Source organism: Petromyzon marinus, chromosome 10 (genome assembly GCF_048934315.1).
Source record: "Petromyzon marinus isolate PM22_M1 ecotype Great Lakes invasive population chromosome 10, UKy_Petmar_22M1.pri1.0, whole genome shotgun sequence".
Lineage (NCBI taxonomy): Eukaryota > Metazoa > Chordata > Hyperoartia > Petromyzontiformes > Petromyzontidae > Petromyzon > Petromyzon marinus.
Window position 1 is genome coordinate 7,699,084 of NC_133676.1, and position 27,531 is coordinate 7,726,614.

The following is a 27,531-nucleotide window of genomic DNA, read 5'->3' on the forward strand; positions in this document are numbered from 1 at the left end:
ACATAGGGTATTGTACTTCGAGAGGATATATTCGTACACGTAATGATGAATAAACGCACTGGCGCCGCCCTATGACCGCAATGCACAATAGGTGTTATAGGATGTGGCACTACGTTGTGGGCAGCGGCGAAATCCACCATTGTGCTATGCTTCTAACCACCCACGTCCATGCTCCCTGCCGACACCAAACCACGGTGGGAAGGGGGCGTCAGAGGCTCCTACAGTGGGGTATTGACTAAAAAGGTCTTTTTATACGCTGTATCCGTCAGTGCATATCATCATCATCCGTCATTTTCTATCCACTGGATGAAGCACTCCGCCCACGCCGAAGCTGTCCCTCGCGGGTCATGTTACTGCCACCCATCTCACACGTGTACATTCACTGATCCCATCGCTGCATCTCCGCGGCGGTCGTCATCTTGAGCGCGTTGTAAGTACATATATAGAGGTAAATCTAGAAGCGCAACCCTGCAATTGCTTTCACACACACACCTCTGCCAGCGGAAGGGCTGCCACTGGAGAAGCCATCTAGAGGGCATTTGATCTACTCTTCTATGCTGGCCGGACGTCTTGGAGGAGGTGGGAGTACCCACACTTTACCCCACTACACGTGACCTGCCCATCGACTGTGGTAAACCTCATTATTACACCTCCGCGTACACTTTGCACATTTTTTTCAACTGCCGCTCCGGGACATCGAACCTGCGCCATCTGTATTGCAAGTCCCACGTGCGAACGCACAAGATTACACCACGCGCGGCAGCATCCCATCGCGGCATTTTAAATATAGTCTCCCCTTAAGTGCGAATCCTTATCCTGTGTGTTGCTTGCAACTTCACCGAGTCTCATCGTGAATGCCGGGTATCATAAGTCAGCCGCTGCTCTCATGCAACAGGGCGAGGAGGATCCCATATGCAGTCTACACACAATGAAAGGATGAAAAACCCACTTGCCACCGCTGCAGGGTTTAAGTCGGACTGCCCGTCGCCGCCGGGATTTATAAAGAGACTGAGTGAGAGCCGCTCACACGGGGCCCGCATGCGGTGAAACGCGACATGCGGTCGAGGCGCCGAACGAGATGCGCCAACTCGATTCACCCGGGCACTGTGTGGCACGCGCACGCGACGCACGCGCGCGCGCGCGACGAGTCTGTTGCTTTGCGGATTGGTCGTTGCCAGAAACGTCGCCGATTACTTATATATGTTTTGTTTCCTCTTTTAAAGCAGTGTCATTGATGAATGTGTGTTGGATTTAGATATTCAGTTAAAGTGCGGTCGTAGGACTTTGCAGGCTCTTTGTTATATTGTTGAAATATATGAATGTGGCTTTTGGGGCAGGGAGTGGCGCAGTGGTTAGTGCACTGCGCTGTGAACCCGGCAAACAATTCGTTAACCATTCATAACATCGGCGGTGATGTATATTTGGACCGCTCATTGCTATCCCTCCCCTTTCACCCAATCGCACAGACCATAGCGTGGTGAATTATGGTCAAATAACCCCCACGGGCTGTACGGTATGGTGACGCCCTCATCCATCAGTGATCCCATTGTTTGACGAATATTCGGTATATTGTGTAGGGATTTTGAAACGCCGGGTCAGTGATACAGAGAATCGGCATATGCCTATGAAGACAGTGAAATTGCTCGCGAGTTGAGAATTCTGGCATTAAGATGGTACTGATTTAGTGGCATTAAACTCACGGAGTTGTTAAAGGTCCCTTGATAAGCTATGATAAAGTTCGCCGTTAATGTACGTTGGTATAGTGGCCAAATTATAAATTTATCTTTCTCGTATTATGGTGTAGAAATGATTACATCTTCGTAAAAATATGAGTCCCTAGTCTTAAACTCTATCCTGTCAAATTACTCCTTTGGGATTGTACATCACAACCATCACTCTCCTCACGTGAAAACTTGGCAGAACTCTCCTGAAAAAGAGTCATGAAGCTCTTTGAGGCTTTCTTTGGTAAACAAACGTATTATAAATAATAAAAACTGCGTGGAAAACGCGCCTGTTAAGTTTTCGTGTTAGTTTTACCTCCAGGGTACACGCCAAAGCTTAGCGAATTGCTCTCATGAAAATATTCACTAGGCTCTTACCAGTTACTATATAATCTGGACGTAGGCCAAACTTGGAGCTTAATTCACGACTAAATATTTTTCCAGATAGCTGAAAGACTTAAGTAGGTGCGTGACTAGAAGCCATAGCAAAGGGTATATTTTATGTAGTGATCCGGGTGCTGACCCGGACAAACCCGGTCAAAATGACGACCTGGACTAACTAAAGTCAGCCTACTGCACATGCCTTGTTGTAGAGGCTGTAAATTCAACAATGGTAATGCCATAAAGGGGCGCACCGTTTGCTTTGAATCGGGAGCCGTGAGTTCGATTCCCGTTTGTGGATAATATCGGTGGCAAGCGATATCTGAATCGGCCGTGGCCCTCTCTCACCATTCACCAACCTACGCTTACCAGCATGGTGAGGTACGGTAAACATTCCCTGTTTTCGACACATTCGTCAATAACACTGCTTTAAAAGAAAATCAATAGGCGACGTTTCGAGTGATATCCCTTCTTCATAGCACATGAAGAATGTGCTATGAAGCACATGGAATATTTTTTATCTATTCAATGCTAATAACTCAATTAGGCTTTAAGTACATAATTGGCGTGATTGTTACGTTTCATCGTGCTATTAGTAATACGTATAGAGAGCATGCTAAATTACCTAATTGTTAATTAAAGGTGTGTGTGTATATATGCACAGTATATTGGTTACGTCGTGTATCTTATAAGATTAAAACACACGACAGTTCACAATTCTTATCAATCAAAACACGTGAATTAGAAATGATCATTTGCTTCTCAATAGAGCCTAACATTAATTACACGTTTTCGGGTCTTGCACTAATTGAATGAACACACGCGTGCGTGTTTTGCCATCACAATAACGAGTGGTATCAGTGAAAAGCACTGCTGCAGAATTAACTGACGACCCTCATACATTTAATATCACAACTAATATTCCACCAAGCACTATGCGAGGCATTCTGGTGCATCCCAACGGGCTCTGCGATCCACCAGAAAAAAAATGAAATCACCAACAATTACCCGGATGTATTTAACCGTGCAATATCCGAGACAGCCGTGTCATTCATTGCAAGGCCTGCGGGCCACTGGCTGGTTGGCTTTTCGTGCGGATCCTGGCGTGCGGCCCCCAATCACAATACACAAAGTTTAAAAACACCCCACATCATCCCTAATAGAGGTGTTTTTTGGGGTTAGATCGCGTAAATCTATAAATGTGTCGTTAAAACCCGCCACCACCCGACACAGCCAACTAGTAAGGGTTGTCACGTAAACAGAGCATGCCAATTCGTCACTAGTACAGCACACCGGTGTGTTGGAGAGCCAAGCCACAGCATTTACAATCTGAGTACGACGTTTCTCCAGTAATTACAACTAGCTTCATCAGGCGACAGCCAGATTTGTGGAGAAGTCCACCGGTTTCGTTCCTTATATAGAGGCGTAGATATGGTGACCACACTTATGCGCTCTTGCGCAAAGTCGGGCGGGGGGGTTGATGAGTCAACGGCTGTGTCGGGTGGTGGTGGGTTTTAACGACACATTTGTATGTTTATGGATGATAAAAGTCTACGTGTTAAACCCCCCATCATGCTGTCAAACCCAATGGTTTCAAATTTGTGCCCCCCCCCCCCCCTCTGGAAATGAGAACACTGCTCTTAGAGTACTGGCGTACACATTAAGCACTAACGCCATCTATCCATCGATGTTATTGTTTAGTGTATTAATTCTTCGTTGGGGATTTTTTTTGCCGTCATCGGTGACGAAAATTGTCGTGTGCTGATAACGTCGGTGTGCTGATTTGTGTTGAGATCCACGACAACGTCTGTTGCAATCATCTACCAGTGTATCGTGATCTAACATATGCGGTCCTCCACAGCGGTCCCCACAACATCCCCATTCCCCACTTCCTACACGCTGACGTCAGTTCCTTCACCTACTTGACTGGGAGTAACCCCCGCGGTATGAAGATGGGGGATTTGTGACAGGAGACAAGGAGACATGGCCCGAGATGTCACGATATGGGATTGGTCGATGGAGACGAGTCTGAGATGTGATTGGTGGCTGGGAATGAGGTGACAGGAATGAGGGGATGGGGCAGGGAATGTGAGACGGGACCGTGGTGATGAGAGGGGATGTCGGAGGAGTGACGGGAGGAGATAGCTGTGTATGAATGAAGGAACTGTGTGTGACCTAGGTGGAATAAATGGACTGGGACCCTTACATGTCTCCACGTGTTGGTGGAGAAGAGTGTCGGCTACATACGTTATTGGCCACTGTGTCTCCATTTAAACACAGGTAAAAGTGCTTTGGGGGCAAAGCACGCCTCACATAGGTACATGAGTGGGTACTTTAGTGAACTTATGTAACAACTATTAGAGTTGGCAGCACGTTAAGATTTAACGGCAATATATCGCATTACATGAAGGGAGATGATGATCATCAACCATGATCTAGCCACAGTTTGATGAAGGCTGCTCTAAGTCACCCTGATTTATTGCAGGTTGATGTTGCAACATGTCACTCTTGCATATGGTAACTGTCTTGGTCTCGAATTCTCAATTGGTTAAACAAAATAAACTTGAAACATGGCACTTGTTGTATTGTTATCTCCTGGCCACCCCATTTCCATGTCAACCACCAATCCTTGCCTCTAAAGCACTGGATAAACAACCTTTGGTACATTTTGATTTAAAGCTTTCGTGACTGCAGTAATTCATATTCTTAGCTCTTTCGGTAAAGTCACGTTGAAGGGAAACAATAAAATAATAAAATACGGCATGGTAAGATGTACTCTCCGGTGTGTTGTCAGTTTGTGCTTCGAGTTGTTCGCCGAGATGTCAGACGTGCTTCTCCATGTGCTCTTTCGGATCCTGAAGATATCTTGCTAAACAGTGTGCGGCACAACTCAAAGTAACGCTTCCTCAGCACCAGAAACTATAACCGAGAAAAAACATCTTTTGACTAAATACATTTAGTATTCAACATGAATGTAACGGTTTTTTTTGTCAGAGCCTGCATGAAAAGCCCTAGCCGAGAGCCTTCACAGATTAGGTCGTCGCTGAGCGTGGCTATTAATGGTGGTTAGAAGTTAGAAGAATACAAGCGCAGGCACCCAGGGAGTACAACAACAGACGTAATTCGAAAGAGAAGTAGCAGAGTGGGGAATCATAAGTGCAAAACAGCTTAGCGTGTCTCCACCTGCAGGCATAACTTTCTTTGTCAATCAGTCGGGTGTCTCGATATGCAGTGAGGGTATACCTTACTAACATTGGATCAATGCATTTAATATTCTTTAAAGCTTAGGGACATGGTTGGATGCGGGCAGGGATACAAACGGGATGCTTGTCCAAGGCCATAAACGCCAAAGAGGCCCACGATTGTAAAATAATTAAACTGCAATGTAGTGTTTCCTGGCTGCAACGGTTGAGGAATTTGTGTGTGTTAGGGGAGGGATCTTTTCTGCTCTGCTGCCCCATAGGCAAAGATACCTACACCTGACTCTGCCTATGAGTGTAGTTGATATATTTTGATTCATTTTAAATACTTTGTGCAAAATAGACTTTAATTGCCAAAAAATGGCATGCATGCATACAATGCCTCTGAGGTCAACTGGCACAATTGTCTAAGGTCTTATGACAATTTGGTGCATCTGTATGTTGAATGGAGTAATCGTTGCTGTTGTCTGTATGATTGCGCAACATGTACATGTGCAATGGTCTCGCAATTACAGAGAGCGCGCCACAAATGATATGGATTTCTCTCGGTGCTGGTCTCTTTATGGTGTTTCCCTAACCGCTTTCCCATGACCACTGAAAAGTAGGCTGGGCAGGGTTTACAAAATGGGCTTGGTCAGAATTCCCACAGCATTCTCACCGGGAAAAAGTGAGCTGCACCATGGCTACATGGACAACTGGGCCATGTAACTCAGTTTTTAGTGGGCTGCTTTGCTTGCTTTGCAAAAGGAGCTATGCTGGGCCACCCTCAAACAGCCATGGTGTAACGGGTTACGGCATCTCTCGATTAGGTCAACTTAAGAGCCAATGTTTTATGATAACAACGCGGTGAAAATGTAAAAAAATTATCATACGACGTAATTGATGCTGCTGCATTACCAGTGGTGCACAGGCACAGTACAACAAAAATAAACACATTCGTCAATAACATTGTGGCCTTGAATGGAAAACGATATAATAGTCAACGTTTCGTTCAACGCTCCTTCCTCATAAGCACATACATAAAATGCAATATGATCACGTGACATAACATAAGCTAACTCAAGCATGTTCTCGTACCTTATTTAATAAGTAAGTGTGGCGAAATCCGGAGATAAAATTATCAACGTGCAGCCCAACCTCGAAAACTGCACTGGCAAGACATTCAACCTTGTTACAAACAATGATAACTCAGGGTTGCTTCCTTAAGGCAGTGTAGGGAACAGAGAGGCGGTGAGCAAGAGGTCCTGTTGAACTCATGGATACGGACAATAGAACAAGAAACGGCCTGGACATGACCTTTCCAGGAATGGACCAATCACTATCTTGGGTCTGATTTCTGTGGCCATGGAAATGTAGCATTTGTCACTCTGTCTGTCTCAAGGCCCCATGTAGGCCCGCTCCCCATTCGATTGCACAGGGATACACTCAGCATCGAGACAGTTCTAAGAATTATCTACATGGCAGATAACAAATAAATGGCAGTTATATGTGATGTCCACCAGCTTGTAACATGTCACAATATGCTGGCCCAATGGTCGGAGGTCAGTTGAGCACGTCATTACATCCTCCAACCTTCATTTGAATATTGGTGTGTGGGGAACTTGAAGCTGGGCCTCTGTGCTGATTAATTATGGATCCAAAAGTGGGTTGGCCCAACACACTTCCCCAGCAGTCGTGGAAACGCCGCACGTATGCCCATAATCAAAGCATTGAGCAATTGAATGCGGGACCCGTGCTGCACTGTGCACAGCGTGCGTGGAGCGTGAATTCACTGGCCATGTAACTGAAAGCCAGGTGGCGCTATGAGCAACACACGGAACTGCAGGAAGCATAACATTTTAATGATTCAAGCTGCTTGTGGATAATTTGAATTGCTACGATGCTGAGAATGCCAGTGAAAACCGCAGAATGAACCTGTAACGCTACAGGGGTGAATCGTGAGTCGGTAATCGAGAACAGAAGTGTGCATTAAAGATACGGCGTGCTCCACAATTAATGACTTGCACCTGTGCACGTCCCAAAAGATCTTCACGGAGCACCGCAGGTGCAGCGTTTTAATATGTGGACCGTGCCCATTTCCCTCCGGGGGTGTTTTCAAGTCGCGTCCAAAGCTTTGCTCTCTCTCTCTCTATTCCACGCCAAGAGCAAAATACAACTGCATGTGAAATTATGAGACCTCCTTTGCCAGTAACAAGATATAGTAATAGGTTTTACCCTTTTAACTAGCACAAAAAATGACACCTTTATTCAAGGCATCATGTTTGCAATAACCACAACACAAGCAGTCAAAATGCAAACAAAAGAGACAACTCTGATAATAATATGCACTGTCCTTGAATTTGATTGGTCCACACCCGAGACGGCTTTTCTTAGAGCCTAGTCTACACTGGTGTTGGACCAGAAGACGCCAAAAGGCGTACAACTCAAAAACAGCGCACTATACTCTGATAGTACAACTCAAAAACAGCGCACTATACTCTGATAGTGCGCTGTTTTTGAGTTGTACGCCTTTTGGCGTCTTCTGGTCCAAGACCAGTGGAGACTAGGCTCTAAGAAAAGTTGTCTCGGGTGTGGACCAATCAAATTCAAGGACAGTGCATATTATTATCAGAGTTGTCTCTTTTGTTTGCATTTTGACTGCTTGTGTTGTGGTTATTGCAAACATGATGCCTTGAATAAAGGTGTCAGTTTTTGTGCCAGTTAAAAGGATAAAACCTATTACTATATGCATGTGAAATGTTGAGATCCTTAATTTCTTTGGGGACCTTTATGTTGTTCCTAGTTAGCCCAAAGTAGACAGTTCGTGACTGTCTATTGGCTTGTGGCAAACTATAAGAGAGCATAGAGCCTGGGGGAGCAATCAGTCTTCCTGCATGTCCTCAACATGCTGCTTACGACTAATAGGACAAATTAAAGATATTGTGCAGCAGCTCTTCCATCACTCTCAAACGCATTCGCATGCTACTGTATGATCAATGCCAGAATATACTGGCGCATAAAAAAAATCACGTTAACAGTTACTATAATATCAGCACTCTCGCTATATTATTATGGTGTTAACAGTGGGTGCTCACTCGGTTGAAGGTCGTTCATATAATATTTCAAATGCATTTTTCTGGAGTTATGGATATGAATAATGTGAGACCATTAGTATGAATAGCATTTTTATGAAACTGTATATTTATTTGACAAGGTAATGCAATCTCTAGCTATGTTTTGTAAAAAACGATAGTCATTTGATAAATATATAAATGGCAAGGAGAAAAATGACTTCATTTCGAGAATCATGATTTCACACACAAAACATGAAACAGGTTTATATTTTGCGAATGTGCCTAGTGCTGTAAGTGTGGCTTTAGGATGGAATAATTTATCCACCTTCGTGCGATGGTCTTCATGCCATTTTTTTCTGCCTTGCAAGGGATTTTGTTTTGTCTCTTAACAGTAAATCACACAACCTCTAAAATTGACACGAACCCCATTTGTGGATCCAACACACCGTGCCATATTTAACGACAAGCACACGTGTATCACCCTTCCTGCGAGTGTGCAGGTCAGGTTGAGTCTATAAAACATCAATAAGTAATTATTGTCCTTTTGGCATATTTCAAATTTGAGTTTGTGGTTACAGTGGCACGTGATGTCGCACATACCATACACGCGTTATATTTACCGGGCGCGTTTCATATGTAATACTTTGATGGGCACGATATCCAATTAGCGTTTGGTTCGCTGCAGAGCCCATAAGTCCACGAGTGACCTGATTTAATCAGCTCATTGGAATTTCTGAGCAGTCCAGAAAGTGGATACTGCTCTTCACATTCCTTGAACCTCAAATCCTTTTCATGGGAGAAGTGGTCGATCGGTGACTAATGAAGGCACCAATTAATCTCTCTCAATGCTGGTGGCCTCGCCGGTGTATTGCATCAAAGGTGCGTGGCTTCTTGGTTAGTGTGCCTGCAGAGGCGTCAACAGTATGTCTTACACATGCCATCATGCTGTATGCACACGGTATCACCATCATCAGCCGTGGACAATCCACTTTTTGATGAATGTTTCACCAAGTCGTCGCCACCTCTTATGATCCCGCGATGTAATAATCCACCTATCACCTGCGCACGATCTGACACACACTATATCTGTAACATTTATGTATCAGTGTGTATACATATGTACATTTGACAACCCACACTGACAAGCGTGGTGAAGTATGGACAAGCATACCCCATAACCAACAACAACATTGGGAGGCTCTAATTCAGCATTCGATTGACAAAGGGCAGTGATTGTAAATATATAAGCATATACCCAGAGTGTACAACTTAAGCAGGAGAATCGTGTACTGCATATATGCAGCACTATATATAGAAAAAAACCCTTTTTATTGAGTCAGCAGCTGCAGTATACATATTTGAACAGAAAAAAAATCTGGACAAAAAGGCATTTGCTACAGTTGAACAATTTTGTTTTGTATGTGACAGACTTTCATGGTCTGTGTGCTCTCTTTTGGATTGAGTACTACAAATGTATTAATGTACCACTTGTTTGTCAATCAGCTGCTGAATGAGGTCCTCCCCACAACATGTGGGTATAAGGGGCTATTTGACCATACTTCACCACACTGATTAGTGCAGGTTTGGTAAAGCTGGGGAGTATAGGCGTGGGAGCATAGTAGTGTAGTGTTATAGCACCGGCTTTTGGACAGCAGAGGCAACTGTGGTGAACAGACAGCACACACGCCGGTGAGCGTGAGCACGGTGTGTGTTGGCAGAGCAGAGGAACTAGGATAAGGGTCACGGAGGACCCCATCTGGAGGCCGCTGGAACCTGCTAGTGGGTTCGAGAAGGGAGGCGCAGTCAGGGGCAGAGCCAGGCCGCGCTGGGAGCATAAAAGGAGCCGAGAGCGAGGGCTCGAGGCTGCCAGTTCTGGGATTGGACTCGTCTCGTCGTCGCTGTCGTCTCGTCGCCGTCGTCGCTAAACGTCTCCGCGAGATATTGCGCTACAAGATAGTAGTTGGCTATCTCAGTCAGCGCCATCGGTGTTAGACGGCGTGTGTTGTGTACAGACTAGGCTGAGCTACTGTGGAGAGTGTGCGGACGAGACCATCAAAGTTGTTAATAAAGAAAGTGCCTCTGAGAAACGCTACCTTTGAATCGTTGACACTACAGTAGTACAACGCATTTGACTTCACTGCCCTTTTGACCACAGTGTCGCCCCAAGCTAATAATATATTTTCCTCCTGCAGTTAAGTTTTTATAAATATACATTGGATGCATACTGCCTCGATAGCTCATTCGAGCAATGAATTGGAAATCCCAATCCAATGGAAGCACAGTCCATCATCTATCTGGTGGATCAATAATACAAGTGTAGTGACTGACTTGCAGACGTAACTTCTTGGAGGCAATTAATTCATTAATTATTTTATTAAACACCAAGCAAACGTTGTAGACTTTATACAATACACACCCTACACTGGTACACCTTCTCTGTCTCTTGCTTATACGCAACTCTACACTGGTTGCTAGCCTACAACACAACCCTAGCCGCCTGACACTAACGGCGCTGAGATGACAGCGGCGATGGTGACGATCTTCAGCAGCGACGACGACGATGGGGATCCCACTTCAAACGACAGCCCCGAGCTCCCGTTCGGGGTCCCCTTTTACCCTGTTAGCGTGGCCTCGCTCCGCCCCGACCACGCCCCCCTTTGGGAACCTACTAGCGGGCTCTCGACGTGTCCCTTCCGTAACCTTTATCCTAGATCCCTCTCGGGTCTATCACGTGGTCTGCTGTCAGTCAGGGCTGCTACAAGCTGCAGATCCCCTTCCCTGCCAGCAGCCATCGCTATGCTACTTAGTGACCAATTCTATATCACGACACAAGGACCGATTGGTAGGCATATATATGAAGAGCCTGATTAGTTTTATATCGCGTTGTTCATGCAAATTCCATCTCACAAAAGCTGAAGAACCACAGACTGGAACGACAGGCTGCCAGGTAGTGAGCTGGCGCCATCAATTGCTCTGCAGTTCTCTATGTATTAAGATGTTGTCAGTCATATCCTTAGTTCTTTCGGTAAAGTCACATTGAAGGGAAACAATAAAATAATAAAATATATATAAAACAATAAATAAATACACCGTTTAAAAATTTATACATTTATGCAAACCGACACACCTGAAGACGACCGTTTGTGTTATGGTCGAAACGTCGTGAGAATTTTTATTGTTTTATATATATTTTATTATTTTATTGTTTCCCTTCAACGTGACTTTACCTAAAGAACTAAGAATATGAATTACTGCAGTCACGAAAGCTTTAAATCAAAATGTTGTCAGTCAATTAATGTGTTTACACATGTGGGAGGAAAATGGAGCACCTGGAGAATGCATGCGAGGGGGCAACGCTCAATCACATGCAGAAGGGACAGATGATATTCGTCCTCACTTTGCTGGGCTGCATTCATCTGCGTGCCAGGGTATAGCACCTCGAGGACCACGGGAAGGGAGTTTTGCAACATTTGTGATTTGTGCGATCCACCAATCCTCGCCTCCACTATGCTAAATTAGCAATGGTTATGGTGGGTCGAGATTGGGCCCTGTCAGAGGGCAGTGGAATTTCCACCACTGGCTTGGGATCGTAAATGGAGATGTGCATTTGTCACTGCTTAAAAAATCAAGGGGACGCCTTGACATGTGCAGCAAGCTGTAAATACCTGTGTGTGAATTATGTACGTGTAACAGACATTCCACACGCATTATTTCTAGACGCGATATTATTTTCATTTAACGTATTTCCAATCTACGTATTACTTTATTTTGTCGCATGCAGTTACTTCCCACCGAGCCAATTTAAAAACTTCCATTACCATCGAAGTATTTAATACAAAGCCGTTACAATTTTATCACTACAATACTTCCTGGCGTTTAATTTAATTTGGGTTTTCATATTTAACCATTCTCTTTAATTTACTCACTTCAATTAGCTGTGTATTCTATAAACATAAAACTAGCACATATTGTTACATTGCGCGTCTCCTCCTCCCCAGCTGTGTTTTCTTGGGACTGTTTAAAGTTTCATTTCTACGCACACAGGCAAAATAAAAATAAAAACCTATCCCGACATCTCTTGTGGAATCTAGATAATTGAATGAATGGGGGGCACGTGGGCTGCATGGCTGAGCTAGCGATCTTTTTTTGGAGGAGCAGGCAGCGCCGGATGGATTTATAACATTAGCATGTAGATCGCACTGGCTTAGCTCACTCTCACGCACCGCTCCCCACCCCACCCCACCGTGCTCGCTCCCTCGCCACAAATGCCGTCGTCCCACGGCTCGCAATGAATGAAGGCAGCGTGCGCGGCCCTCTGTATCCAAGCGACCGACAGGCTGCCTGCCGGGTTGGCTATTGGTGAGGCTATCTCGCGCGCGCAGCCTGGAATTCACAAGGAGGCCGTCCCATCTCCATCCCCCCCCCCTCCTCCTCCTCCTCTCCCGCCTCCTGTGCGTGCGCTTCCCTGCCTGAGATTTCCTTCCCTCGGTTCCGCGGGAGACCGGCGTCTTCCCATCACCGCAGCCGCCCGCGTGTGAGCAAAACCTGCGCGCGTTTGTGCTCCAAGCGTCTGGTGGAGGAGGTTGGGGGTGGGGTGGCGGTGGTGGCGGTGCTGGCAAAGCTGCGTGCTAAGGCGCAGATGGGATCGCGGTTGGCGAGCTGTGGCGGCGGACGATCATCGTCGCCCTCCGCGACGCTTCTCAGCTCCCTCGGGTTACTGCTCGAGCCAGGCAGGAACGAGAAGGGGTTGCAGCGCCCGTGCCACGGCCTGTATATTTAATTACAGCCTCATTCTGCGTTGCTGTAACGTTACGCGCGCACTCGGAAGGACACTGGCAATCCGTCTCACTCTTAACGTTCCCTCGGAGAACGGACCTTGTGATATATAATTGGCTTTTTTGTTTCTCAGGAGCGGTGCCACCGCTTGGCCGCAAATAGCTCGTTGCTTAATTCTTCTCTGAAGTTGCGCCGTCGGCGAAGACTGCCGCGGCAGAGGAGGTGTAAGATTTCGGAAGGGTTTCTTTTATCTGAGAGTCTTCTGAGAGAGAGAGAGAAAGGACAGTTGACTCTGCTGCTTTGGATGGGAGTGCTCCATCTCTCTCATCCTCGGGGATACTGTGCATACGGAATCCAATATCCTGATATTCCCAGAGGAGAGGTCTTGAGGGTTGGAATCCAGCAGAAGCAGCAGCTGCAGCAGAATCACAGTGGGATGTGATCCTATGCATGGTGCTCGACGTCATTCGCGGAATCCCTTGCAATCACGTTGCTGTGCTCGGAGAAGTAGGCGGATTTGATGTTTTTTTTAAAGGATTTTGGAATGTCCGTATGACAAGCGTGGATCTTCCTGCCGCAGTGGGCATATAATCTAATTTTCTCATCGTCTACCCGGCGGATTATCCCCGCGTGAGTACCGCATGCGTGCAAGTGTGTGTGTGTGTGTTTGTCGATTATACTACAAAGGGGGAACTTGCAGAGCTGTGGCTGAGGGTGGATGACTTGATCTCAGGTGTTGCTGCAAGGACTCAAATTAATTGCAGGCAGGGTCCTTATTATTCCAGTGACAGACTGTGTTCAGCATGCTTTATACCCATTCAGTCTGGAGGCTTCGGATAATAAAGTGTGTGCCTATCTTGGGGAGGAACATCTTGTGGTTTAAGCTCTACAGAGCTGATATTGTTTTTATTATTATTTGTGGTTGTATTAATGTATAATACAATTGTGCCGTGCACTTTATATGCAAATTGTGTGTGCAATTGACACGATGTACAGAAATTGTTTATTCATATCACCTAGTTTAATTTTATATCTTGAATAATACATCACTACATGACAAAGAGCATATTGCAGTTACATTTGCTATCATACAAACGATGAAACTCCAATACTATATCATTTAAGAAAATATACTTCACGTGAGTAGTACGCATGAACAACTTGTCACTGATTGCCTCTACGTGGACCATCTAAATGTGTTTATTAAAAGTTATTCGTTGTTAACAGCAGTGAGAGATTAAATTACGTATTGCGGACATATGTACTTCATCCAGATGGATCAATTTTAATGAGTTTAAGGGGCGTGTACGTGCAAATAACTGTTCACACCTTGCATTTCTAGGGGTGAGGTCAAGTGCGGGACCAGCCTGGGGTGGTGGCCTCAGGAAATCCCTGCGAGGGGAGCTCAATTGTCCACTCCAGAGTTGTCCAGGACGCCGCCACAACCACCACCGCCACCACCACAGCGAAGATGGACCTGAAGGGCGCTCGCTCTGAGGAGAACGTGGAGATGTTCGGGCACTCCACGCTGGAGAGCTTCGCCGGGAGTTCCAGTCTGCACGGCATCAGCCACATCTTCTCGCCGGGCCGCCTGTCGGTGCGTCGCTTCCTGTGGGCCTTCGCTTTCCTGGGCTCGCTGGCCTTCTTCGTGCTCGAGTGTGCCGAGCGCGTGCAGTACTTCCTGGAGTACCCGCACGTCACCAAGCTGGACGAGATGACGGCTCACCTCATCGTCTTCCCGGCCGTCACCTTCTGCAACCTCAACGAGTTCCGATTCACGCGCGTGACGCGCAACGACCTGTACCACGTGGGCGAGCTGCTCCACCTTCTGAACGAGCGCATGGAGATCCCCAACGTGCACCTGGCCGAGGCGCACGTCCTGGCGCAGCTCAAGGAGCGTGCCGACTTCCGCACGTACAAGCCCCGGCCGTTCAGCATGCGGGAGTTCCACGAACGCACGGGCCACGAGCTGCGGGAAATGCTGCTCTCCTGCAAGTACCGTGGGGAGTCCTGCTTTCAAGAGGACTTCCAAACCGTGAGTGGCCCACCAGCCCTCGTCGCCCCACCACCACCACCAACCCCCCCGACCCCATAACAGAATCACTGCCACTGCCGCCACCGCCTCTGCCGTCGTCGCCACACACCACCATCATCACCGCCTCTGCCGGTTATCGCAACTTTTATAATAAACTTAACATTTTTTTGAATGAAAAAGTTTTACTGCAGACAGGGAAAGGAGGCATCCTTTCGAGAAGACCAGGACTCTCAGAGCATGTGTGCCTTCCTGTTACATATTCAACTACCGACACCGCCACACACCACCCTCCCCTGTGGTTTGCCTCTTCATCCCCCCCTCCTCCTCCATACAACACACGTGAACACACGTGTAACTAAAGAAATGGTAGCATTTTGTGGTCCACTGATGAATTTGATTGTTGGTGAATGTTTATATGCTCTTGCCTCCCGGAGGAATGCTATAGGATGGCATGGTTTTGTTGTGTTCACAAATAAAGTAAAAGAAAAAAGCGGGCTACCATCACCATCGCACACCACCTACCGGTTACACCAACTCTTATAGACCGCAAATAAAAACTTAATTAAGAAGCCTGAATGGAGACAAGGGGGAGAGGAATGCTTCCAAGCAGACGACCAAGGATTTTCAGGCCGTAAGTGCCCTTCCCAATACAAATATAAGAGAGGACCTAACCATACCACCAAACATCATCTCTTGGTTATACCAGGCTCTTATGATAAATTTGGAGAAAAATATCTTATTACAAAGCACAAATGGAGACAGAGAGAGCGAGGTATATGTTGCAGCAAATAATTATTGAGGACTTTCAAACCGTGAGTGCCCTCCCGTGAAAAGAAATCACATACTGCCGCCACCACCACACGCACCATCTCCAGTTGGTTCTTGTGATGAACTGAGAATAGAGACCTAATTAAAAGCCTGCACGGAGACAGAGAAAAAAGGCACACTTCCAAGCAGTTCATTATGAGAATGAGAAATGCATCATATGCTTTTCCGAGTTGATCGTGCTGAAATGTAACAGTGGTATCTCTGTGGGTGTTCAATCTATTTTAACCTTGTGAGTTACTTCAGACATTGTTGTGTCGGAAGTTTCAATTAATGTAGCATTAAATAGCATGTATTGGTTCATTACGTATTGGATATAATGATAAGAGCTGATTGGTAGATTTACAATAAAATTAATGCTGCATTATTATTGTGCCTACATCATTTCCAGTTCTAGTTATCACCTCATTTGAGATGAAGTGGTGGTGCAGTGGTGATCGCACTGCACTTCGAACTCGGCAACCTACGCTTGATGCCCATCCACAGCTAACATCAAGTAGTGAGTCATATTTGAACTGGTATTGGGCAGCCCTACTCCCCATGTCACCAACCTGCACTGGTCAGCTTGGTGAAGGATGGTCATTCATACCTCACGACCATTACCATTGGAGAAGCCTTCATCCAAAAGTGGCTTGATAAAGGAAAGGGGCTGTAAATGACAAAAAGTCGTATATTATAATAATACGAAAAAGTACACATTCAAGACCAACACTTTATACTGCATTTGCTATTTTTTGTTAATAAACATGCCATGGCTGAGACAATGTTTGGACGCCTTAATCCAGCAGTGGATTGATACAGGGCTGTAAAACCCATGTTGCTATACAGACACCTTCAAACCTGCATTTTGTCAAAATCTGCAATTACTTGGTAGGCAGTTAAATGAACAAGTGCAAATTACTATCGATTCGTAAAATACGGTGCTTGTTGCATGTGTCACGGGTTGGTAAAAAGAACATAATAAAGATATGTGTGGAACAGAGCGGTTGGCTTTTTTGGCAAGCAGTTTAAGAAATCGGTTTCCCCCAACATGTTCCTTTGTAAAATGCCACAGAGGTCAGGCAAATCAACGTAGGTTCGACATCACAGCACTTGTCCCTGGTCCAACAACAGGTGATCAAAAATCAAATAACACGGATCCAGTCGAGATCTAAACATTTCTGAGAAGGCATGTGACACCAAATAAAGTAAATCGATCGGAAAGAAAGTAAAGTGGCAAAATAATGTTCGGCCCTTCCATCGCCATGTGACAACTGCTAACACGAGCACATTGCAGTGGACACATTCTCACAACACATGAGGAAAATGAGAAGAAATGCAGCAATAACGGGTGCCATTCAGGCAGTTGTTTACTTGACCAATGCGGAGCTCCTGAGGTGCTTGTGAATTGAACGATGCGTGCTATAGAAGGAGATAAATGCACCTCAATGCAAAATACACCGTGTCGTGTATCATGGGAGGCAACGGCTGCTGGTTGTATGGATTGGGGTGATGAGAGAGGGGACATGCGTTCAGGGGCCTGCCCGGTCCCTTCCCAATATTGTCTTAAAATGACTCATTCCCTCAATAATTAGGTCCTCAAATCTGCTGTGGGACATGTCCTGTGTGATTCAGCACTCTGCAGCATGGCTTCCTTCTCTCTAAGTCTCCCGTGTGTTTTTCAGGGTTGGACCGTGTGACGTTCGGCAGGATGTCTGATGTTTTCCTCAGCGTTTTGCAGGCTTATTTAGGAAACTGAATTTCAGTGTTTCAATTCAAAAATTGTCAGTCTTCTGAATGTCAGTTTCCAGAAGAATCTCCCAGCGTGTAGAGATGAAAGTCGACATTGCGCCGAACGACAAACGCATTGGAGAGATATACAGCACAACCGCGAAAACCCGCATAGAGATGAGGGGAGGGGGATATCCCGGTCTGGAGTAAAATTCTACTTTTGTCTCCCTGGGATCACTAAAACCGGTACTATTTTTTCAAGAAGTCAACCGTGTTTGTCCGACGTATATGTATTTACAGTCACGACTCTCTCACGAGAATGTGGATTTTCTATTCGTGGCTCAAGTATATGATCAAAATACCTGGAATGAGCACGGTTTTTTTGTCAAGTAACATAATAATTACTTATTTTTCCAGGAAAAGCACACTCAGTCCAAGGGCTCTTTTTATGAATGTCATGCATTGGATTTATATTTAAAGGTATTTTTTCAGAGACTGTATGAGTGTTTATTCAAGTGGGAAGAAACTGAAACACCCGGAGGAAATCCAAGCACACGAGGGGGGGGGGGGCAATACCCTATCCCCATACAGATCGAAACTGGTGGAGTTTAGTCCAGTTGCTGTACTGCCTTCTGGAAAGCTGGGGTATTGACACCTCGATGCCCACGGGAAGGGAGTTTCAGAACTCTTGTATGATCCACCAATCCTTGCCTCCGAAGTTCTGGATTATAGATGTGCGTCACCACTGCCCGGCATGTCTCGAAATCTAAGAAGAATTGAGCCTGAAAAGTGCTTGGATGGATGACCATCGTTCGTGGAAAAAGCTATATAGCTCGGTGGACCTTATCTGACAAAATATAAATAGTTTAATAGTTTAAATAGTTTGGTTTATGTTTAGAGCTGTGGAGGGGAGATTAGCACCACCCCATGCTCATTTGAGCAGGAACGCTCTTTTACCTCTAAGCAGCAAAAGCACGTGTGTGTAAACCACTAAGACTAAGGTTGATGCTGAATGTTTGTGGAGTTCGTCTGTGATGTTCATGTATGATTTAGCAGAGTAAAAAGACCGTGTATTCATTCATTGGGTTTAATTTACCATCTAGGATGCGCCGTTCTCAGGGTGAAGAGGTGAGTTAAATTTCACCAAACCTGGAGGTGGCCTGGGTGTTATGCAGCCATAAAGTCCAAAGAACGGACAAACGTTTCTCGGTGGGTTTTCAAAATGTGCACGGAGGCATGACAGTGTTGTTATCGTAGATTAAAAATTTGTGTTGTGACTTTTTAAAATTGTGTTTTTGCTCATATGTGGAATGCATGAAGTGGCAATTGCCTCCGGTTCATTCCAATTACATTTAAGCTGCCACCTGCGCCTGATGGATAAACGCTTTATTAGTCTAAAAATATATATGCTGGCACTCAGGGATTTTCCCTCTACGCTAAATGACTGCCTTTGAATATTTTGGGTTATAAAGTATTTTTTAGTTGTGAAAAATGAATTTGTCTAGGATTTGTCCTTTCACGGATTGGGAATAATACATGTACAGTGTAATCGTGCTAAACATTTAATACTTCCGGCTGCTGGCTACCCTTAGACAATTTCCCATAACCAGAAATCGTATATATTTGGCCACATTGATGCAATTTGAACTGTAATTTTTTTTTTAAATGTGGGTAAATAAAAGAAAAAAACCTCGCAGAATTGAGGTCCTCGTGCAAGGTTGTCAGCTCATGCCATCTATGTCGTTTAGATTGCGGGGAAGGAGCCGGTTCTTGAAATCGTGCAGTAAGACAGGACATGCAACCACAACTCTGGGTCCACAGAAACCCTGAGCTCTAATACATTATGTATAGTGCACTGATTTTAAGACATGCATTTACAAAAAAAAACACCTGATGATGGATTTTAGTTATTCGAGCATTAAATCATCACCCTTGAACAACAATTTCCAGACGTATTTTCCACAAAAATAAAATTATTTTGTGTGTTAAATGCAAAATTGAACATCATATAAACCTGAATGATCTAATGTATAAAAAAACACGTTTAAAATCAAAAGTTTAAATCAAGCAGGTAACCTGTAGGTGACTGTTTAAACTTGTGTTTTATTACCCATATAAAATTCACTACTACCCAGGTTTAATCTTGCAGCATTGTCCCATTGCTTAATTTACAATTCACCTCTCATCGTGCAAGGTAGTGAATGTAAGCGCACGATTGCGTAACGAGTGCAGGCACAATCCGAAAATCCAAACATAGTCAAAGTTAACAAGAAAAATGATTTATGGTTGCTTTGAAACCATAAATCATTTAATAGATTCATTGCGTCTTGTTTGTGTGTGTTTTTTTTGCTCTCAATTGTAATGCATGGAAGCTAACGTTGAACTGAAGGTTCTGTGATATGATCAGGACAGTTGTGTGTTGTGTGATTAATGCTTCGGTCGCCCTTGCCGTCTCATTGCTCCGCCTAACGCATTGCCCTCCCATCTTCTACCACCCCTGCCAGTACCCCCTTCCCCCTCCCATCTAACCAAAAGCTTCCCTGGGATGGAAACTGTAAAAGTTGATAGCATCTCTTTTTATTGCCTTCAGTTCTAAAGACTGAATTGCCACCATCATATTGAAAGCATTAAAATCCAATAGCTGCCAGAGTTATCGTGGACCTCATGAATAGATGCACCGTAGAATAAACAAAATAATTATTATTTATGTCCTCATCTTATCAAGGTGACTTGCCTGGTGGGGCCGTAATGCGATGTGTACTTTATATCATTAATGTTTTTTTTTCTCCCTCGCCGCGCTCGCTCCGTCCACGCATTTGCTCACCGTGTAATATACACACAGGGCGCGTCTTGTGTGCCCATACCAGATGTGGAAGTGTATCGTGTGTCGTGCGGCATCAGCAAAAGTGAGCCTGATCGATGCCGCTTTGTAAGGTGACACGCGCGCATGGATCGCACGTGCTCGAGAGACGGGCGGTAGGGGAGGGATTGGATCGCGAACGCCAAGGGCCCCGACGCGACCGCGAGCGGTAACCGAACACGTGGCTAATGGATCCAGGTCGCCAACGATCTGGCCGATGGCGTTCGAATCCCATGGAATGCCCGCCGGGCAGCCCAGACTCCTGTGTAACGAGCACCCTGCATCACGCCGCCGCATCGCACACTGCTGACATTGCCAGACTTCAGCACATTCTGTATCGGATCCGTTGTGGAACCTCGCTACAGGCGAACCGCGGAGCCTGCCAGGGTGGCCGTTAATTTAAGTGTTTCACAATGACAACTGCTTTGCCGATTGCCTGACCAATGGCCATGCAATAATGACCAGCTGGGAAAAGAACAGTTTATTCTGCTTTGGCCCATCTGTTCGTGGTACATTTCTCCTGCTATAGCATTAAAAGGTCACAATTGTTGACAATTCCGCAAACCGTATTTTATTACTGTTGGAGACTTCCATCCAACAATAGACTGGCAAAGGGCTGTACATAGACCATACAGTAGTTCTGCAAAAAATACACACTCAGGCTTTAAAGGTGTATTTTTAATCCTATTGCCATTTTGCCACAATTCCTTGTTATTTTTCTGCATTTAAGTAACATTTTTAAAAATAGATTGTTATAATAATGTTAACATTTCTTGAATACTTAACACAATTACAACACTAAGTAAAAAGTTAATTGTACCATATTGTCAAAAGGGTTACACCGATATTTGCAACATACAAACACAGATTGCGTTTTTGTACCAAGTGGCAAGGACTGTCCATAGTTTGTGGAGCTTTAAAAGAACATATTTTTTACTTGCAATTCATTCCCCCTTGCCGTGGTATTTGAATTTCTGTCCATTATGAGCATGGGCCTATTCATCAACATTATTTACGATCTGGTGCATTTATTGGAACCAGTGCATTCATTTACTAAGTGCATTCATTTACGACGCATTTGCTTGCACAGGGCATTTATTTTCTGCATGTGGGGAGTGTCTGTGAGAGGCTGGCTCTTTAACAAATTGGGGGGAGGGGGGTGGGAATGGGTCCCTTTCTCGCACTGTCCCCATTATATTTAACTGAAAAGCAGATGGCATTCATCTTGCCAAAAACAAAATGCCACTTAGGTGTTATATTTATTTATTTAACCAGGTGAGACCCTTTTTAAGTTGCAATATTTTTTTCTCGGCGAAAGACCAAAGCTATTGCGATACTTTCAAATATGGCTGTCTTTCATGGGAGCGGCTTGTGCCATAACACCATTTATTCTTGTTAATGGCGTCACGCAACCTTTAAAATCTACAGTACAGTACTTTAAAGGAGATGGGGCCTTTTGGTAACTCCCCAAAGCGTCTTTGAGGCAGCTGTGGAGGCTGAACCATTAACCCTCTGTAAACCGCTCCAGTGGACAGAGATGGTTAGTCACAGTGTAAATATTGGACGCAGAGGGTTAAATTTCCTGCTGACATCCAGGTAGCAAAGGAAGAATAAATTCAATCATGAAGGCGGATTTTATTTGGGAAGCTACATAAGCAAATGTATTCCAATTACACCCATTGAGTGGTCGATTTCTGTAAAAAAGGCGAAATATTGCACGATAACGGGCATCTAAGCCACCACGAAAGACAAGCCCTAAAGCAGGGGTGGGGAACCTTTTTTCTACCAAGGGCCATTTGGATATTTATAACATCATTCGCGGGCCATACAAAGTGATCAACTTAAAAATTAGCCTGTCATATTTGGTAAAACAACTCACCCCTAATGTGATGGCTGGAACTGCTTCTCTTTGGTGAGGCGTGCGATGTTGGCTGGTATTGACGATGTTACTACTCGCAACTGCTTTTCCAAGTTTGCTCCTAGATTTATTGAATTTCGAGTCCCGCCTGCGGTTGCCTTGGCAGGGCCAGACCAAATGATTTCGCGGGCCTTATACGGCCCGTGGGCCGGACGTTCCCCACCCCTGCCCTAAAGCATGACTTTCTTGACATGCAGGATTTCTTCTATGGCATTTTCTCCCCACAAAGGTGCAACAAATTGCCTCTAAAAGGGTGGCCCCTTAACCCTCCCCCGTACCGTCTGGACGTGACACGTTGGCGTCACAAACTACACAACACTCATGCATTTTTTTGCCGAACACTGTACACAAGGATGATAATATTCGGTCTGTACAACAACATGCGCTTGGCCGCCCGCAATGCTGGTACAGTGAGGGAAAAAAGTATTTGATCCCCTGCTGATTTTGTACGTTTGCCCACTGACGAAGAAATGATCAGTCTATAATTTTAATGGTAGGTTTATATGAACAGTGAGAGACAGAATAACAACAACAAAATCCAGAAAAAACGCATGTCAAAAATGTTATTAATTTATTTGAATTTTAATGAGAGAAATAAGTATTTGATCCCCCTGCAAAACATGACTTAGTACTTGGTGGCAAAACCCTTGTTGGCAATCACAGAGGTCAGACGTTTCTTGTAGTTGGCCACCAGATTTTGCACATATCTCAGGAGGGATTTTGTCCCACTCCTCTTTGCAGATCTTCTCCAAGTCATTAAGGTTTCGAGGCTGACGTTTGGCAACTCGAACCTTCAGCTCCCTCCACAGATTTTCTATGGCATTAAGGTCTGGAGACTGGCTAGGCCACTCCAGGACCTTAATGTGCTTCTTCTTGAGCCACTCCTTTGTTGCCTTGGCCGTGTGTTTTGGGTCATTGTCATGCTGGAATACCCATCCTCGACCCATTTTCAATGCCCTGGCTGAGGGAATGAGGTTCTCACCCAAGATTTGACGGTACATGACCCCATCCATCGTCCCTTTGATGCGGTGAAGTTGTCCTGTCCTCTTAGCAGAAAAACACCCCCAAAGCATGATGTTTCCACCTCCATGTTTGACGGTGGGGATTGTGTTCTTGGGGTCATAGGCAGCATTCCTCCTCTTCCAAACACGGCGAGTTGAGTTGATGCCAAAGAGCTCCATTATGGTCTCATCTGACCACAACACTTTCACCCAGTTGTCCTCTGAATCATTCAGATGTTCATTGGCAAACTTCAGACGAGCATGTATATGTGCTTTCTTGAGCAGGGGGACCTTGCGGGCGCTGCAGGATTTCAGTCCTTCATGGCGTAGTGTGTTACCAATTGTTTTCTTGGTGACTATGGTCCCAGCTGCCTTGAGATCATTGACAAGATCCTCCCGTGTAGTTCTGGGCTGATTCCTCACCGTTCTCATGATCATTGCAACTCCACGAGGTGAGATCTTGCATGGAGCCCCAGGCCGAGGGAGATTGACAGTTCTTTCGTGTTTCTTCCATTTGCGATTAATTGCACCAACTGTTGTCACCTTCTCACCAAGCTGCTTGGCAATGGTCTTGTAGCCCATTCCAGCCTTGTGTACGTCTACAATCTTGTCCCTGACATCCTTGAAAAGCTCTTTGGTCTTGGCCATGGTGGAGAGTTTGGAATCTGATCGATTGCTTCTGTGGACAGGTGTCTTCTATACAGGTAACAAGCTGAGATTAGGAGCACTCCCTTTAAGAGTGTGCTCCTAATCTCAGCTCGTTACCTGTATAAAAGACACCTGGGAGCCAGAAATCTTTCTGATTGAGAGAGGGTCAAATACTTATTTCCCTCATTGAAATGCAAATCAATTTATAACATTTTTGACATGCGTTTTTCTGGATTTTTTGTTGTTATCCTGTCTCTCACTGTTCAAATAAACCTACCATTAAAATTATAGACTGATCATTTCTTTGTCAGTGGGCAAACGTACAAAATCAGCAGGGGATCAAATACTTTTTTTCCCTCACTGTAGATGGACCTCGTCTGCGATGTGAGTGAGGGTGAGATCGGGGCAACGGTTAAGTATGGGGCCGGCAGGTATTGATAGAGTAAGGGAGCGGCTGGCAGGTCGGGAGGTTGAAGTGATCCCTCACTGCGTTTGCAGGTTTCCCCGGTATGCTGTGAAAGAGGGCAGATTGAAAAGACAACGAATTGTATTGAAGTGAGATTGAAATCACGGCCCGCAGCTGTCGTGGCTAGTTTGTAAAATCAGCGGTGGACGAATCGGTCTCCCATTACCACTTAGCTGTGCTCCTGTCTGAAGGCTTCAGCCGTGGCCTACACCCAGCCGTTTATGAGTGCACACCGCATTACGGTGGCATGACGAGGGTTTTGTTTTTTAATGGTGCCAGTTCTCTCTTGCTCATGGTATTCTCTCTAAGGCCCTCGCCAGTGTAACTGCGAGGCTGCCCCATAGGGTCGGGGAGGGGCCTGGGGGGGGGGGGGGCTCCCCCTCTACCCAAATGCTCAGCTCCCCAATTCTAAATTGGTTTTAGTTTGACGATTGTGTCACATTAACTCTGCCGTGCCCCCCCCCCCTCCCTGAGTTTTAGTATGCACCCCCCCCCGCCACCTCCTTTAAACAAAGTCATGCTACAAGGTTGTTGACAGCGCAATTATACTGCAGATTAACCGAATTTGTGAATTAATGAATGTTACCCGTTGTTAACGTTTAGAGCATCCATCCGCGTCCTCTCCTCACACGTGCGCTGAGCATTACGATTTGTGCTGTGCGTGTGATGTATGGAGTACCACTAGAGGCAATGAATGAGTGGTAGCATTTTCCGTAATGGCTTGATGGTGTAGTCTTGACCTAGCTAAAAGGGGACTCTCTATGTACATTTGTCTTGTCCGTCTCCCAGTCGTACCACGCACAATTTCAGTGCTCGTGGCATGCACTCAACCGAAAGTGTATCCAAGCATAAGTGGTTACATCAGTGCTTTGAGAAGGCGTTCTGAAAAGAATTTAAAACAACACGGGTGTTTTTATACGGCTGTGTTGCCACATAGGGGACTTGTTAAAGCAGGTGGATGGAAGCAATTATAAGAAGATAAATAATCGAGATAGACCATAGCGGTAACATTGGCTACGGAAAGAGAACCAGGATGGAAATGTATTTGGCCCCATTGTCGCAAAGTAGCTGACTGAAGGAACATATTATGAAGATTCCAAGACGTCTACATTTTCTCTTATGTGTTGTTTAAATGTGGTTGGTTGGTCACTATTGCTCAATTGCTTGATGGTGACGGAAAACAATATCCACAATGCAGTTCTTCAGGAACTGGTGGTATTGCACTATGCGTAAGGCTGAGAGATGTTTGTACACACTGCATGTTTTTGTGCAAACTGTATGCTCGGCATGTGATGTTATACAGCAGCGTGGTGACACAGATATTTGCTTTGAAAGGCAAACTGTGTGAATCTCATATTCTTTGTTTTTTTTTTCAGTAAAGTCACGTATATATCTTGATTTGAAGCTTTCGTGACTGCAGGAATCCATACTCTTTGGTTCTTTCGGTAAAGTCACGTAGGTATAAAATAAAATAAGTCACGACGTTTCGATCGCAACACAAGCAATCATCATCAGGTGGGAAACCACACATCTGTTAGAGCTTTTAACAGACTGCGAGACAAGAAGGCTCACCTGATCGAGTCGCTAACCATTCTCAAGAGATGCCGCGATAACAAGGTAATACCAATCGCATTTACACTCACATGACAGTAGCATTGCGTTTTTGAATTATATAATTAAAACGCGTTTTTGAATTATATAAATAAAAAAAGAGGGATGACATTGTCATCCTCTCAGCCGACAAGGGCAATGCTACTGTCATCATGGATAAATTAGAATATAACAACAAAATTAAAGAATTACTCGACGATTGCAGCTATACAAAAATAAAAAGAGATCCCACCAACAGCCTCGTCACACAAACCAACAAAATAATTTCTGATTCAACCGCATTAATTGATCAAACTAAACAGTTTTCGTTGAAACCTTCTGCTGCCAGGCCACCAAGATTATACGGCTTACCAAAATACATAAAGTAGATACACCCCTTCGTCCCATCGTCTCTACTATCAACTCCCCCACCTACAAACTGGCTCGTTTTCTGTCTGAAATCCTACGGCCTTTCACTAGAAAAACCACCTCTGCGGTACAAAATTTTACTCCCTGGTATCGACAATCAAGGGTATTTCCCTGTCCCCAGACGACCTGCTTGTCAGTTTTTATGTAGTTTCCTTATTCACCAAAGTTCCTGTACCTAACACCATCGCAATCATTGAAGACTTGGTTCATCAAGGACTAAACACTGAGGTACCCCCCTGGTGAGACACTGCTTAACCAATACATACTTCACTTGGAATGGAACTTTCTATAAACAAACTGAGGGCACCCCCAATGGGCTCCACCCCTATCTCCGGTTATAGCCAACATTTTCATGGAGAAATTTGAGACTGATGCCATCCAGACTGCCATTCTGCGCCCAACCTTATGGAAGAGGTACGTGGATGACACTTTTGTCATCTGGCCACATGGCCGGCCTGCTCTTAACCAATTCTTCGACCACATCAATTCCATACACCCAGCCATCAGATTTACCATGGAAGTAGAAAAATATGACAAGCTACCTTTTTTGGATGTCCTAATAAAAAAGAGACCTGATGGTTCAATGAGCCACTCTGTCTACAGGAAAGCTACCCATACGGATGCTTATCTGAAACCGGATTCCCACCACCATCCATCACAGAAGAATTCTCTCATCAAGACTCTGTACCATAGAGCCCAATGCATATCCGACCAGGAATACATCGGCAGTGAACTCAAGCACGTACACCAAGCTCTTAAGGCTAATGGTTACTCCGACTATACAATCCGCAAAGCTATCACTCAAATCATGAAGAAGGACCCTCTTGAGCGGCCTTTCAAAACCATCACTTTACCCTACATTGCGGGGATCACAAAAAAGATCTCCAAAATCTTGAATAAACACAAGATCCAGGTCCG

The 27,531-nt window shown here is 45.1% G+C and overlaps 1 protein-coding gene across 4 annotated transcripts in view; it reads left to right on the plus strand.

Annotated features, from left to right (window-relative positions):
* The first annotated feature begins 348 nt into the window (after positions 1-348).
* LOC116940995 (acid-sensing ion channel 1-like) overlaps positions 349-27,531 on the plus strand; it is a 215,036-nt gene continuing 187,853 nt past the window's right edge. Inside the window, exons 1-2 of one of the 4 annotated variants that reach the window (XM_032951511.2) lie at positions 349-631; positions 14,474-15,166. In XM_032951511.2, the coding sequence (XP_032807402.1) occupies positions 14,603-15,166 (564 nt within the window). In that variant the 5' untranslated portion in view covers positions 349-631; positions 14,474-14,602. The other 3 variants (XM_032951510.2, XM_032951508.2, XM_032951507.2) reach the window with 3 other exon arrangements.